The sequence below is a fragment of the Fukomys damarensis genome, unplaced genomic scaffold (genome assembly GCF_012274545.1).
Source record: "Fukomys damarensis isolate Sample0158 unplaced genomic scaffold, DMR_v1.0_HiC HiC_scaffold_7, whole genome shotgun sequence".
Classification (NCBI taxonomy): Eukaryota; Metazoa; Chordata; class Mammalia; order Rodentia; family Bathyergidae; genus Fukomys; species Fukomys damarensis.
In genome coordinates this window covers 33,124,346-33,139,244 of record NW_022900919.1, presented here as the reverse complement: position 1 = coordinate 33,139,244, position 14,899 = coordinate 33,124,346, and the positions used below count along the sequence as shown (strand labels likewise).

Below are 14,899 nucleotides of genomic sequence, written 5' to 3'. Positions count from 1 at the left end.
TCATTACTGGTATATTTAAAATATAAGGCCTCTGAGGTCAGGGATTGTTATTTTTTCACATGGTGTTTAGAATAAATCCTGGTACATAGTAGGTGTTGTTCAATAAGTATCTGATGGGTAATAAAGGAAAAGTTGGGGATACTGACGTATGTCTATTTTTTCTTTTGGTACTGGGGATTGAACCAAGGGTCTTCACACTGAGCCACATGCTCAGATCTTTTGAAATTAAAAAAAAAATTTTAGAGATAGAGTTTCACTAACTAAGTCGTTAAGTTGTCCAGGCTGAGCATGAATTTGTGATTCCCTTGTCTCATTCTACCAGAGTTTTAGGATTAAAGGAGTTTATCATCGTATCTAGCATCAAACATCTTTTTCAATCTATTAAACAAGAAACATCCAAGAAAAAGAGGACATTATATATAATCTCTTTGGAGATCAGTAAGATGGCATTATTCACATTCTGGATGGAATTTCATAGATAGTATTTATATTCAGCTTACACCATCTACTACAAAAAGGCAATAGAGCGATTAAAATAGAAAATATGTAAGAGATAAAACTGATATACTTGTACTCTTCATTTATATTTGTTACAAATTCCCTAATGAGGCACATTCATCAATGAAAACTTTATCTATCTATTTATTTATTTATTTCCGGTACCAGGGATCAAACTCAGGACCTTACACTTGTGAGGTAGGTGCGGCAGCACTGAGCTAAATACCCAGTCTTGATGAAAATTTTATATGCATCATCTTATCTACTAATTAGTGTGAGGCAGGCAAGGAACTTCAGCAAAAATTTGAGATACTAGATATGAACATGAAAAGAATGAATTATAACTTTGTTCTAAATTCCCAAAATCAACACTTTCACTGATTTATATATTTTTTTGAAACAGTCTCATTGTGTAGCTCAGGCTGGCCCTGAACTGCCTATGTAGCCCAGGCTGGCCTTGAAGTTGCAATGATCCTCCTGCCTCAGCCTCCCAAGTGCTGGGATTTCAGGGGTTCACAGCTATGCCCAGCATTTTTACTGATTTATAATCTCAATCAATAAGGCTGCATTATGACATCTATACAGAAACAAAGTACCAATAGGAAGAGTAGTTCATTCATTTCAGCTGTTACACTCATAAACCTGTTATCTATATCCTTTAATGTTTTGCAATTAAGGGATTAAACTGTACATGTTACTATATGGTTTAAACCAATGTACAAAGGAAGTTTAGTGCAAACTAAAAGTCCTTTTAAAACTCAAACTAAACTATATTCAACAAGTGTTAGTGATTAAGATCAGTTATTTTTCTAAAGAGCTTAATGCTTTGGAGATTCAGGCCACAGAAAAACCAACAAAAGATATAATCTCATAGTGACCCTCAGTGGTTTACTGAAGTATAATATCATAAAAATCTAAAGGTTCAACATAACTATTACTGAAAACATGTTTCTAAAGACACACATCTACAAAGATACATACATGATTTAGTACTTTTATAAATATCTCAAATTCAGCAAGAAAAGAATTATTATTCTCTTTCCAAAAGAGTAGAGTGATGTTCAAAAAGATTAGCTCAAAAACCTACACTGTATATATAGTATCTAAAAGACAATTTACCTTTTTACATTCACATGTACACATACATAATATAGGTAAGGACACCCCACTGGGCCCTTCAAAAATATAACGTAGGACTTTTTGTTTTAGGACTTTTGAAACATTTTAAATTGAAGTGTTCAATTGTGTATTTGAGAAAGCCAATTTTCCTCCATTTAACAAAAGTAAAAAATACATATCCAACAGTGATAATTCTATGAAATTGGCACTCATACTGATGCTGAAGGCATTATAAGCTAGTGTAGTATTTTTGGAAAAAAAAAAAACAAAACTTGGCCATAACCTCAATACATAAAAAGTATTCACGTCTATTCCTAGTTCTTCTATTTCTGGGAAGTTATCCTATGAAAATAATTTAAGTTATGAAAAAAGCTATAGATTATTTATAATATCTTAGACATTTGGCATCTGAGACTTAATATTTGAGGTTTTAACATTGGTAGTTTTAACAGTTTGTAAGAGAACCACAGGTTGATCCACAGCATATGTAAAGTTGCTGTGTGAGGGAGGAAGTCACGTAACTAAGTTAGCCTGACTGCCAGCATCTGCTTCTCACTGTGGCCTAGTTGCTTCTTACTAGTCTTCGCATGCATAAAAGTATTTCCAAAGTGGGGAAAAAGGAAAAACATCTGTGTTAAAAAGTTTTTAAACTTAAAAGGTCCTAAAAAGCAAACCAATTTGGTGATAAACAGTAAAGAGATATAAGAAAGAACTGATATATGTGGGTTTGGAATCTGTTCTATTTCTTTGTAATGCCATAGGTCTACTGTAGTGAAAGATTAGGAATATGGATAAATATTTGACAACATGAAAATGGTAAATTAAACTGCAATCCACCAAATCAGTGGTTAAATAAAGGTACAAACATTGTAACTTTTCATTTAGAATTTTCAAAATGCTTTATATTACATTAACATTATATCCACAAATAAAAAATTCAAGATAAAAATGTACTGCTTAGTAGAAATGTACTTCACTTCAGAAGTCAGCAGTACTGACAGTAAGAACACTAAGAAAAGAAAATCAGAAATTGAAATTCATTAATATGGGGATAAAAATTTTTATCTATCTATGAATTCTGCAGCCACAAATTTAATTAACTGAGGATTAAAGAAAATTAAAAAAAAACTGTACTGAGCATGTGAAGATTTTGTTTCTTGTCATTATTCCCTAAAAAAATATAGCATAACATTTTTACATAAAATTTACAATTGTATTAGGAATCATAAGTAATTTAGAAATGACTTAAAGCATACAAGAGGATACATGAATGTTACTATATTCAAGTATTAGGCCACTTTATATAAAAGACAAGCATTTTCAGATTTTGCTATTTGTGGGGGGTCCTGAACCAATCCCCCAAGGATATGCAGGGAAAACTGTATGTAAACAGCAGTAATCTTCAAAGAACAGTATTGGTTGCAAAACTACATACTAATTTGCCTGCGACTGTTGAACAAAACCATGTGTATGCTTTAGAACAATCCTTGTTTATCCTAGCTTTTATCTTTGTTTAGTTCTGACATTGTTTTAATTAGCATTGTACTAGTACTATAGTACTCTACTATGCCATATTTCTTTGACTACTGCAAAACTGAGATGCCAGTGGAAGACTATGTAATACATACTTTGTGTTAGTGAAGTCTTACAAGTTAAAAGTCTAAGAGGGATTATGAAAGAAAAGATCACTTGAGAATTAATTTAAAAAGCAGCATAATTTTAGAACAATGGTGCCTCAATTCAAATTGCTATATTTTGACAATACAGGAATCAAACCTAGCAAAGATCTACTTTCTCAGGAATAATTTGTAGGTAGTAAGTCAAAGAAACTAAGAAAACTGGCAAGAATCTAAATGCTAGTCCCAAAGTGAGTTAATTTCCTTACCAAGTCCCTCCTGCAAGACAGGATTTTTTAAGCTCATACTTCCAAAGAAGAGTTAGCTTCTTTAGCTTCATATTTAAAACACATTCAATAACCCCAAATAAAGCAAAACAAGAAATAATTTAGATAATACCTAATTCGTACCTGGAACCCACTTAATTTCCATTTCCATATCATTTTCTTTGCCTTTTTCTTTTTCTTGAATAACATGCAAGAGCTGCCTGTATTTAGCAATTTGTTCTTCTTCATCCTTCTGATTTTTCTTTGCTTTGCCATCTTCTCCACTGATGTCATCATCTTTAAAAACAATCATTTAATACACAGAAAAAAATCATTTCTATTTTCAATATTTAGATCACAACTCCAACAGCCTTCTAAAAAAATTAATATACTACAACCAGATTATCACAATTAGATTTAAACTTCTGAATATTACATGAATAAAATGAGTTTCAGGCACTGAATATAATAAAAGTAGTTGTAATATAAGCACTGTCAGAGTAGGTTATTTCGGAATTGCCTTTTTTTACTGAATTGAATCATTATTTCAAAAAAGTTTTCCAGTTACATAATATTTTTGGACTTTTTTTTCCTACAAGCTGCAAGACAATAAAAGTGGCATTTTGGCTTTCTTTTTGTCTATTCCTGTTCAGCATAGTAGCTTTAAAAATGTTCTGTTCAATAAAAGGAAACTGAATATTATTGCAGTGAATTTAGTACATGGATTTAGCTTTTTTCAGAAAGAAGAGATAAGTAAGTTGCTTATAATACAAATCTAGGGATACTTAGTTCTTTTTCATTTCACTGTGAATTAGCTTTTTTAAGAATCTTGGTAATCTAAATGATAAAAAATTAGAAATGAATTCAATTAATTTCACCATGTGGAAAAATATTTGCACTTCCATTTCATAGTTTTAGAAAAAATAATTAGAACACAAAGGAATAGCAGAAAATTCGTGGGCAACACATATCAAAAGAAACTAATACATCAAGTTTGTTCTACATTTTCATTATAACTCTCCAAGTCAAAACCATAAATTAGGAATCTGGGTTTTAATGCAAAACATGCATACTCACTGAATTATCTAAAAGTCTCTAGTAGAGGAAAATTTAGAAGCAGAATAATGAGGTCCTCTTCTATAACCTGTGGCTAACTTAGTTGTTCACCCAAAATATCTTACATTATTAAGCATGTATCTGAAACATCAAGGTTAACACATTGTCCTGACATTTTAAAAAAGGTGATATGGAAAGAAATTGGTTAAGTAAAAAAAAAATTTTTTTTACTCTAAATGAATAAAAAATGGTCGAGGACATTCTTTCCATCCTATCACACTTTTACATTTTCACTCCAACAGCTGAAGTTCATTTTTTTCCTGTTTGTGCTTTGTGCCACAATAATAATGTTGGATAGAATTCTGTCATGTATCCTGTAATTCAATGGATAAAACATCAGGAACACATTAACAAAATGGCAATGTATTTCTTTCTATTAAAAGCTTACTTCTGAAACAATAATTAGAAGCAAGTTCTTTCCAGGTTGAAATTTTAGTGGTAAGTCTCTGATGGCTAATTTTAAATTGATTTTTTCCAGTACTAAAATTTTACTTTCTGAAGTTCTAAAATGTAGGCTAACTCATGTAGGCCTTCCCCCACAACGATTCAAGGCAATACTGTATGAAAGCCATAACTATATATTTAAGAGATTTAAATTAAAAGTAGAAATTCCCTTAGTCCCAGCTATTGCCCTTGTAGGTATCTTTGCAAAAGAGTTAAAGATATCATATTAGAGTGATGCATTCCCATGTTTACAGCAACATAATTAATAATAGCTAAATCTTGGAACCAGCCTATATGTCCACCAATATGAACAAAGATGAATGGATAAAGAAACCATGGTAATTAAACACAACAGAGTATTACCCTACCATAAAGAAGGATAAGCCTGAGTCATGTATAGGAAAATGGATGTACCTTGAGACCACAACGTTAAACGAAATAATTTAGCCATGCTTAAATATTGCACGGTACTCTTACATGAGAAACTCAAAATATAAATGAAGAACATATAAAAATTAGATAATAGAAAGGAAGGAGACAGATGTCTCTCCAATGGGAAGGGAATCAAGAGATAGAGAGGGGGGTAGAAAAGGTAGGGGAAAGGAATTAAAATAATTAAGATGTGTCATATACATGAACCAACTTTCCACAAGAAATGAAATCATGTATTGCAAACATATACTAATAAAAATATTAAAAATTCCAAAAATTATACGATGCTGTATAAAAAAGGGGCTAGGTATGTAAAAAAAAGTAACTTTGCAATCAATTAGGATGCTGAGGAAAAAAGCATGTTTTTTAAAAAAGACAGTATATTGTGAACAAAAGGCATTAATCTTTAAAGTTTCAAAGTAAAAGTATAAGAGGTAGTATGCTAAATACTTTATGTATATCATTACAATCTTTCCAATGATGAATCAGGTACTTCTATTGTTACTGAAAGAAAGGAACAGGACAAACCAATAATTAACCTGTTATTTCACTGTGTGGTACAGCCAGGGTCTGAAAGCAGCAGAGCTGAAGATCTCAGTAAGAGTGTACCGATAAATTAATGGTTATTTATACTACTGGCTATTGTAAAATCAATAGTGTTATTTTAAATTTTAATTTAATTTTCTCAAGCCAAAGTCATATTTGAAAAATGGGGGTCAAATTTTTACAAATGTAAATGAAATATTATCTTCTTCCTATTACTTCAGAGCTGATAGTGAAGAAAAACCAGGATTTTCAGAAAAGTACTACAGCAAATGCCTACATCAGCAAACAAAAAGAAAATGTAGACAGTCTTTCTCCATATGTATGGGGGAAAAAGGACAATAAAGGCTACTGAAAAAAGGTGATCTGACTGTGTACACAAAGAAATAAAAATGTTCAATCACTTCTTCAGAATGTTCAAAAACTTAAAAAACAACAGCTGTGTAGGCCTCAAAAAATGTGGTCTTTTGTGCCTAACGTAACTACCATTTCAAATTATACATTTTCAAAGACTATTAAATACATAAGCAATTATGTGGTTTTATTAATGTATGATGTTTGAACAAATAAACTAGAATGATTAAACATGATTTTTCCATTCCACTTATGGAATACTGTTGAAGAATAGTCTTTTATTAAAAATTTTAAAAATGAAGCACTATCTTCACTAGTATAATTAAGGCAAGGCCTAATGGTCCTGTTAACCCAAAGAAGCATTTTTGGATTTATTTAATTTGCTATTAGGCTATAACGATAATACCTTATGCAAGAGAACAACCAAAAAGACTATAAAAAAATGTAAGCTGCTTGTAAAAAAAAAAATTCAGATTTATATTTAACATTTATGGTTCTTCACTTTCTGTTAGCACTAAACTTCTTATTCCTAAATTATTATAGTTGGCAATTCTTTTATTAGACAAGAATAAAGACAACAGACAGGTAATATCAACTAAATACTGACATGAAATTATAACCAAGCAACCAAATTTCCAAACAGAATTATTTCTTGGCTTTTTTTTTTGCCTCATTTTTATGAGTTATTTTAAGAAACTTCACATACAATTTAAGAGTACACTATTAATCATTTCTAGTATCAAAAAAGAAATTCTGAAAAATGAGGACAATCTTAGAATTTCTACTTCCATTAAGCAAACTAGGTACCTTAGACTAACCCTTTTACTGAGTAAGTAAAGCTGGATAAGTATTTAAAATATTTTTTTGAAAGCTTCAAAGAAAACTTTCAAAAAACTAACAAGTTAGCAAAGAATTGCCATTTCAAAATCAAGAAGAAGGGACTACCAGAGGGATGACCCGTGTGGTAAAGACCCGTTTTATCCTGGTAGTATTTCCTACTTCCTGATCCACGGAATACACAGCTATGAAATTCAATTGCTGTTTTGGCAGCCTTCCCAGTCAAGAAGAAAAAAAGCTAAAGGCCCATAGTAGGAGGGAATTTCAACTAGTAACCCCACACTAAGCAGGGTTTGAGGGAAAGAGGAAACTAGTCCTTAGACTACAGTAAATTAAAATTCTCTCTTTTATGAAGACTACCCTCTTTGCAAATGTTAAAAAAACACAAAAAGCTAACCAAGTACATAACTAAATGATATAGAAATCAATCTGACTACATGAAATACTGAAATTGACAGAGACTATAAAGCAAGCATGGTAGTGCAGACCTGTAATTCTAGCACTCTGGGAAGGTGAGGCAGAAGAATCACGAACTTGAGTCCAGTTTAGGGAACTAAGCAAGATCCTGTCTCAAAATTAAAAATAAAATAAAATAAAATCCACAAAACTGCAAAATAGAAAAAATGAAAAACACAAAACTACAAAATTTTGATTTATAGAAATACAAGAATGTGTTGAATCCTTTTATAGTGAATATAAAAACAAAACAAAACAAAAAATAAAGTGGTACTATTAACATAAAATAGCCAAACAGGATTTCCAGAAATGAAATATGGAACCAAGGTTAAGAACTGACGGGAGCTGAACATGGTGCCACACACCTGCAATCCCAGCTGCTCAGGAGGCTGACAGGAGGATCACAAGTTTAAGGCCAGGCTGGGGAATTGGGCAAGTCCCAGTCTCAAAGTGGGGAAAAAAAAGGGTTAGAAATGTAGTTCTGTGGTAGACTACTTGCCTAGCAAGTGCACGTGAGGTCCTGTGCCCAATGCCCAGTGTCACAAAAATAAGCTCAATGGATAAGTTGTTAGCAGATTTAACATGGCTGAAAAGACAATTTATAAGCTAGAAGATGGAAAATATCCAGAATGCATGCAGTACAGAGAGACAACAGCTAGAAATATGAGACAGGGAAATTATGAAGAAATATCTAACATAATTTAATTGCAGTTCCAGGATAGAAGAGTAACTAATATAATGGCTAAGAATATTCTGATACTGATAAAAAGATACCACTCCACACATTTAAGAAACCCAAAAATCCTCAAGTTTAATAAAAAGAAATCCATTTTTACAAATATCACGAAAAATGTAATACTTATTAATTTTAACTGCAATTTGAGGTAATTCATTACTTCCTTTCCTGTTCCCCAGGGCAAGAGTGGTGAGCCTATGGTACTCATGCTGAAGCTGGCTGTTTCTTAAAAGTGAAAGTTCTAAAAGGTTCACAATCACTGCTGAGGGTATTAATAAATGACATTATTACCTATCAAAAAATATAGTTCTTTTGATGTTTTACTTGTTTGTTTGATAGGTGTGCTGGGGATAAGTTGCAGAGAGATTAAAAATGAAGTGAACAGTAAAAAAAAAAAAAAATTCTGGAAAACCAAGAGATTTTTAAATTACACAGCTGACTTCCCCAAAACAATGAAGTCAGAAGTCAATACAATGTTATTAATGTGGTGATGGAAAGGAAAGTCAAGTAGAAGTCTTTAGAAAAGTAAACTAAGGATATTTTCAGACAGACTAAACGTCAAGAGTTTGATAGTAGCAGACACTACAGGAAATTTTCAAGGATGCACTTAAGGCAGAAGAAAAACAATCCCAGATAGAGGTCTGATATTTAGAAAATGAGGGGAAATTTAAACAATGGCATTATAAAACAGTAATATCACATCCTGTAGGACTGAAAATAGCTAGAATATAGTGATAACATAAAAGTTGTTTAAAAATCTATATTACTCAGGAGGGTAAAATACTATTGCCTTTAGACATTGGTAAGTTCAAGAAGCAAATCATAATTATAGGACAGTTTCAGAAATGGAAAGTCTACTTTCTAAATTAGTTGAGAAAAATGTGATGTAAATAAATATTTAATCAGTCTAAAAGAAGCTCCCTGTTTAAAAGCAGGAGTTAACAGAGCATTTTAAAATTATATTAAGAAACCAAGTGACTATATGAATTGGGAAAAGTCTAGAAGACCGGCTTTTTTGTTAGATTAGGTTTTACAAAAATGTTTACGTCTAAAGAAATTCAGGCTAAGAAAACACTAACAATTTTTTTCAGATACTATCTATAGAAGTTTAAGAATTAGTTTGGGTCTTCCCTTTAAATTATTGCCAGAGGCATACTTCTATTAATGATTAGCCAGGACCTTGTAGTTCCTCTTCTATCCCCTCTTCATCTTCACTAGAGGAAGCTAAGTAGGCTTGAAAATCCATATCCAGAAGTTCTTCCTTTTTAAATTTTCTGTTGAGTGTTGTGATTCTTTCATGATCAGTCTCATCCCAAGTGATCTCCACCTTTCACCAAAGGAAAAAAAAAAAACAAAAATGGAATTAACATCTCAAATTTGTTAAAGAATATATACTGTTAACTTGGACATTTAAGAGTAAGTTTAAATGGCATGATTAACAGTATCCCACTCATGAGAATCATTTTGCACCTTCCTAATTTCTGCTATATGCAGTATATTTCATTAATGGGAATACAAATATGTGACTTAATTGTACACACACAGAAAAAAAAGCATTGGTGAAAAAAATTAATATTGAACAAATGGTGAAAATATATTTTTCACCTGAAATTCTAAGATTACGGGAAATTCACAAACCATATAAAATCTGCTGATGAAGCAACATAATCTCAGTGGGGTCCATTTTCCAAAAAATATTAAGAACCACTGATGATTATATTGGCTGGAAGTACAGTAAACCCCTGAGACATTAATTTATCTATAACATGACTGGAGAGTGAATGGCTCTTGCTCTTTACTCATATGTAACCCAACAGGGGTTTTGTACTCATCACAGGGTGAGTCCCATATCCTTACTATCCCCAACCTTCAGCCAACTTTCTCTTATGAGGACAAAATAAAAAGCATCAATTAACTAAGAGTTCTTTAAAGCTGTTGTCACTAATTTAGAAGTTCCAGTTAGACACAGGATTCAGAATTAGTTCTATTCTGATAATTAAGTCTGAGGTCATGACCACCAAACTGTTGTTGAAATTGGGATGGATACCAGGATTCAGGAACTTGAGGCTCACTGATGAGACATGCTGGGCAAGGCTATTACATTAGTCTTTGAAAATGACAGGATCTTATGTTTCATGTGACTCTTTTAGACTTCATTTATTGCCCAATAGTGGGGTTTTACTGTATTTAGCAACTAATCAACGCTACACAGTATTCTCCATAGCACCGCAGGAGGCACATATTGTATCTCTCTCTGCCACCAGCCTCTTCTTGGAAGAGGACAGTGATCGGTCACACAGGAAAGGCAAAGGGAAGCCAGGGTGGCTGCTTCAGAGTACAGCTACAAGTACAGACTTAAGGTGAGGAAGAGAAAAGTTAGTGAGCTAGGTAACAAGTCATTTCAACACAGAAACCTTTTGACTATTTGTTATTAACCATTAATGAGACAACTACTGCTTATTATACTACTTCTATTGTTTTTAAAGTTGTTGATCATATCTGTAGAAAAATGTGCTATTTTAAATTTTCACTAGTTTTATTTCACTGTCATTTTAGGTAATCTGTTACTTCCATCCCCAGTCCCTAGAATACTAATAACTGACATATTACCTAATAAATAATATAGCTGTTTTGGTTGTCTTTTGCGTGGTTTTTGTGGTGGTACTAGGATCAAACCCAAGGCTTTGTGCATAGGAAAGGGCTCTATCACAGAGCTACATTCCCAACCCCTAAGTATGAAGTTAGTAAGAATGTATGGGCAAGACAGAAAGAAGAACAGTATGAAGCAACTGACTGAAATTTACTTAGTTTAAACAGATGTAGTAGATAATGCAAACACACGTGTTTTATTTCTATTTGTACGTGTGTATTTTGAATACTTTCTGATTCTAAGGATGTTATAAGTAAATAATATATGTTTCTTCTTATAGCAATGGAGTCCAGCTATAAATTTTTTAAAGGTTAAGATACCGTTGATGTTCCCATTGCAGCAGATGTGAAATATTTTGGTTTATATGCTGTTAAATCCACTTCTGAGGCTATATCCTTAGGCTCATCATCAAAAGTAACATCATCTGGTATAAACCTAAGACGCAAAGAAAAAAATTCAGAGCTTAGATTCTCAACTAATTAGTTGTAGTTTATACATACAGGCCATGTAGTTTCTAGAGAACATATATTCAGAAGAGGCAAACAATGTTAGAAGTAATGTGATACAAAATTTCTGAAATTCAAAAGTGATAAATCTGAAATTCAACTAAATCTGAAAGACTGTTTTGTTGATAGACGCCTAGCTTAGGAGCCAGTCAATACAAGTCAAGTAGAAGCACACATGGACCCATCATGTTTCAAAAAGACACAGATTTCTAGTAGTGCAGTCACTGGTATGCTCTGTTATTTTGAAGATCAAACAGAATGATTAATGGGTATGTGTTCTGAATATAAAGTATCAAACACATGACATGGCACTGAAAATAAAGAGAAAAGGTTGATTTAAGACCCAAAGCTCTCAATAATATTCTTACAATATTATTTCACAAATAACTAGCTTTTGCAAAGTAAATTAACCACTGTAATTAACTATTTTTAGGCATTAAACCTCAGAATAGGAAAAAAAAGTAAAACACCAAGTAATCTATGGTTATGGTATTTAGGTTTTATAAATGTAGATTGTTTCCATACACACATAAAAGGGAGAGACTGCATATTATATTAAAAATGAGTTTTTGGCCACCACTTTGGGGGTGCTAAGGAAAGAGGATTTTACAAGTTTGAACCTGGTTTGGGCAACTTAGTGAGATCCTGTCTCAAAATTTTAAAAAAGGGATGGGGATATAGCTTAGTGCAAAGGCCCTGAGTTCAATCACCTATATTGCCATCCCAAAAAAGGTATTTTTTGGGGGAAATAGATAATTTTCATTAAGTTTGTATACTATTCCCATGCAGATTACACTTTTATTGCACAGGCTGCATGTATTATAATAGTTATACTTAGTATAATATATTAAATATATATATTTTATGTTACTGGGGATTGAACCCAATGCCTTCATACTGAGTTATGTCTCTATCCCTCTTATATTTTGTAGAAGAGTCTTGCTAAGTTACCTAAGTTGCCCAGGCTGGACTAAATCTTGCAATCCTTTTGATTCAGCCTCCCAAGATGCAGGGATGATAGGTGTGATGATGTGGCACTATGCACATAAGATCAGTATTTTTATTTCACTTTGGTTTTCTTTGGTGGGGGGGGGTTTGAGACAGGGTCTCACTATATATTTCTGGCTGGCCTTGGACTCACTACATAGCCCTTAATGGCCTCAAATTTGCAATCCTCCTGACTCAGCCTACAGCATGCCAGGCTTACAGGCATGCACCAGCATGTCTGGCTGGGTTTTTTTTGTTGTTGTTGTTTTGTTTTTGTCTTAGTCTTAGTAGTAGTTTTGTCTTGTTTTGTCTTTTGGCCTTGAACTTAAGACCCAGGTGGTCTTAAACTCATGGCAGTCTTCCTGCCTCCTGAGGTGGGATTACATGTGTGTACCACTATGCCTGATGAGATCAGTATTTTTAAATGTAATCCAATGAGATTGTTTTTATATATATTTTAGGGTAGGTTTAAAAAAAAAGGTTTTCTTAGATAACTGGATGGCAGCAGAAATTCAAACATTTTTTTCCTGGTGTTATATATGACAAAGTAAAAGAAGAAATGTAAAATAGAAAAATTTCCCATGGTTATTGACCTTATTTTCTAGATATTACTAGAGCTTATTCTAACACTGCACAGAAATGTCCCAAAAAGGTAACAAAACAAAATGGTGCTGAGAAAGAAGTTAGTAACGAATTCATGATTGCCAAAGTGTTTGCTATTCTAACAAATGTTAAGGTAAATAATTTAAACATTTAGAACATGAATCTACTATTGAAAATGTTAACAAAAAAGACAGGGAAACAGCTTATTTAATCAAACCATGCCATCCTTGCTGAATGTGTAAGAATGCTTGCTAATAAAGTCTTACCTCAAATTTTAAATTCCATTTTTAATCTATCAGCCTGAATATCAGAATTATGACAGCCATAGTGAGTATAAAATGATGCATCTATTCCTGAAATATATCATTTTGAGAACAAAGCGTCTAACCTAGATCCACAAAAGTGATTTCTATTCAGTGTCATAAATAGAATGGTTTCTTATTAAAAAGGACTAGGCTCAAGATAAAAGGGTACAGTAGTTCAGCTTTCTGTTTGTAGAACTCACGTTCACAACTATCTAAGGTTTTTCAGCTCTGAGTCAGTGAAGCCTGAGTATTTGGTGAAAATAATGCCTAAGTCTGAAGACAATAATTGGTCAACAACATTGTTTACTAACTGAAACAGCATTTAGATTAGGGCTCTCCATGAGAACTTCCTGTTTTGATGGCAAGTTTGTACCTGCTCTGTCCAAAATGTGGCCATTAGTTACTTGAAATGAATAGTGTGACTGAGAAAATTAATTTCAAATTTTCTTTCATTTTAATGAAACAAAATATCCATATATAAGTAGGGATACTGTATTGACAGCATTGATCAAGAGATACCAGTCCACTGGCAAATTACTCTTTTTTTTTAAAAGTTACTTCATCTGGCTCTCAATGCTAAAAGGGAGCTACAAAGAAATATCACTGCACATAACTGCCAACATGTTTGGAAGGACATCAATGTGGGAATGTTTTATACATAATACTTTAGCATTTTCTCGTTCATTTTCCTACTTAAGAGTGATCATATGACAGTTCATCTAAAAGCAAGCAACTTTCTTGAAATATAAAACAACAGAGTACTCCCTGTTCAAATATTTTGCTTATTTGTACTAAGTTTCAACTGGTAAAACACACACTGGATTACCTTAGATCTATGAAAGAACAACTACTTTCAAATTCCAAGCCATCACAATCCTCATAGATTTTACTTGCTGTTTCAGGAGAATCACAGTCCACTACTGCATAATAGTACTTCAGTCGTTTGAACTGATAATCTCTCAATTTTTCTCTAGAGGTCCTAAAAGGAGGAAAATTCATTATAAATAAATGTAATCATTTTAAGAATATACTTATAGCTGGCTTTCATTCTATGTAATCTTTACTTCAAGATTTTGCCTTTATAATCATCCAAAGGGCCAGGGACTTAGATCAGTTGTTCCGCCAAGGACCTGAGTTCGATGCCCAGTACCAAAAAAATAAATACATAAATACATAAAAGAGTTCTTAGACCACTACTCAAGAAGGGCCTCTAAGAGAATTAAAAAAAAAAAAAAAAAAAGCTATATTAATTTTGAGCCGGGAATGTAGCTCAGTGGTGCCGTGCCTGACTGGCAAGTGCAAGGTCCTGAGTTTAATCCTTGGTACCGAAAGAGAAAGAGAAGAAAGAGGAAAAAAAAAAAAGCTAAATAAATAATTATCCAATACTTCAGCTTAAATTATTGTTCTGACAAGACACAGATTTTTGGGATT

The 14,899-nt window shown here is 32.7% G+C and overlaps 1 protein-coding gene across 3 annotated transcripts in view; it reads right to left on the bottom strand.

The window, feature by feature from the left end:
* The window catches only part of Esf1 (ESF1 nucleolar pre-rRNA processing protein homolog), a 63,445-nt gene that overhangs the window by 37,916 nt on the left and 10,630 nt on the right, over positions 1 to 14,899 (bottom strand). For all 3 annotated transcript variants that reach the window (XM_010634100.3, XM_010634099.1, XM_019208936.2), the window contains exons 6-9: positions 14,295 to 14,447; positions 11,388 to 11,502; positions 9,597 to 9,744; positions 3,644 to 3,796 (exon numbers count right to left, since the gene is read on the bottom strand). In XM_010634100.3, coding sequence (XP_010632402.1) covers positions 3,644 to 3,796; positions 9,597 to 9,744; positions 11,388 to 11,502; positions 14,295 to 14,447 — 569 coding nt within the window. The remainder of the gene's footprint in view (positions 1 to 3,643; positions 3,797 to 9,596; positions 9,745 to 11,387; positions 11,503 to 14,294; positions 14,448 to 14,899) is intronic.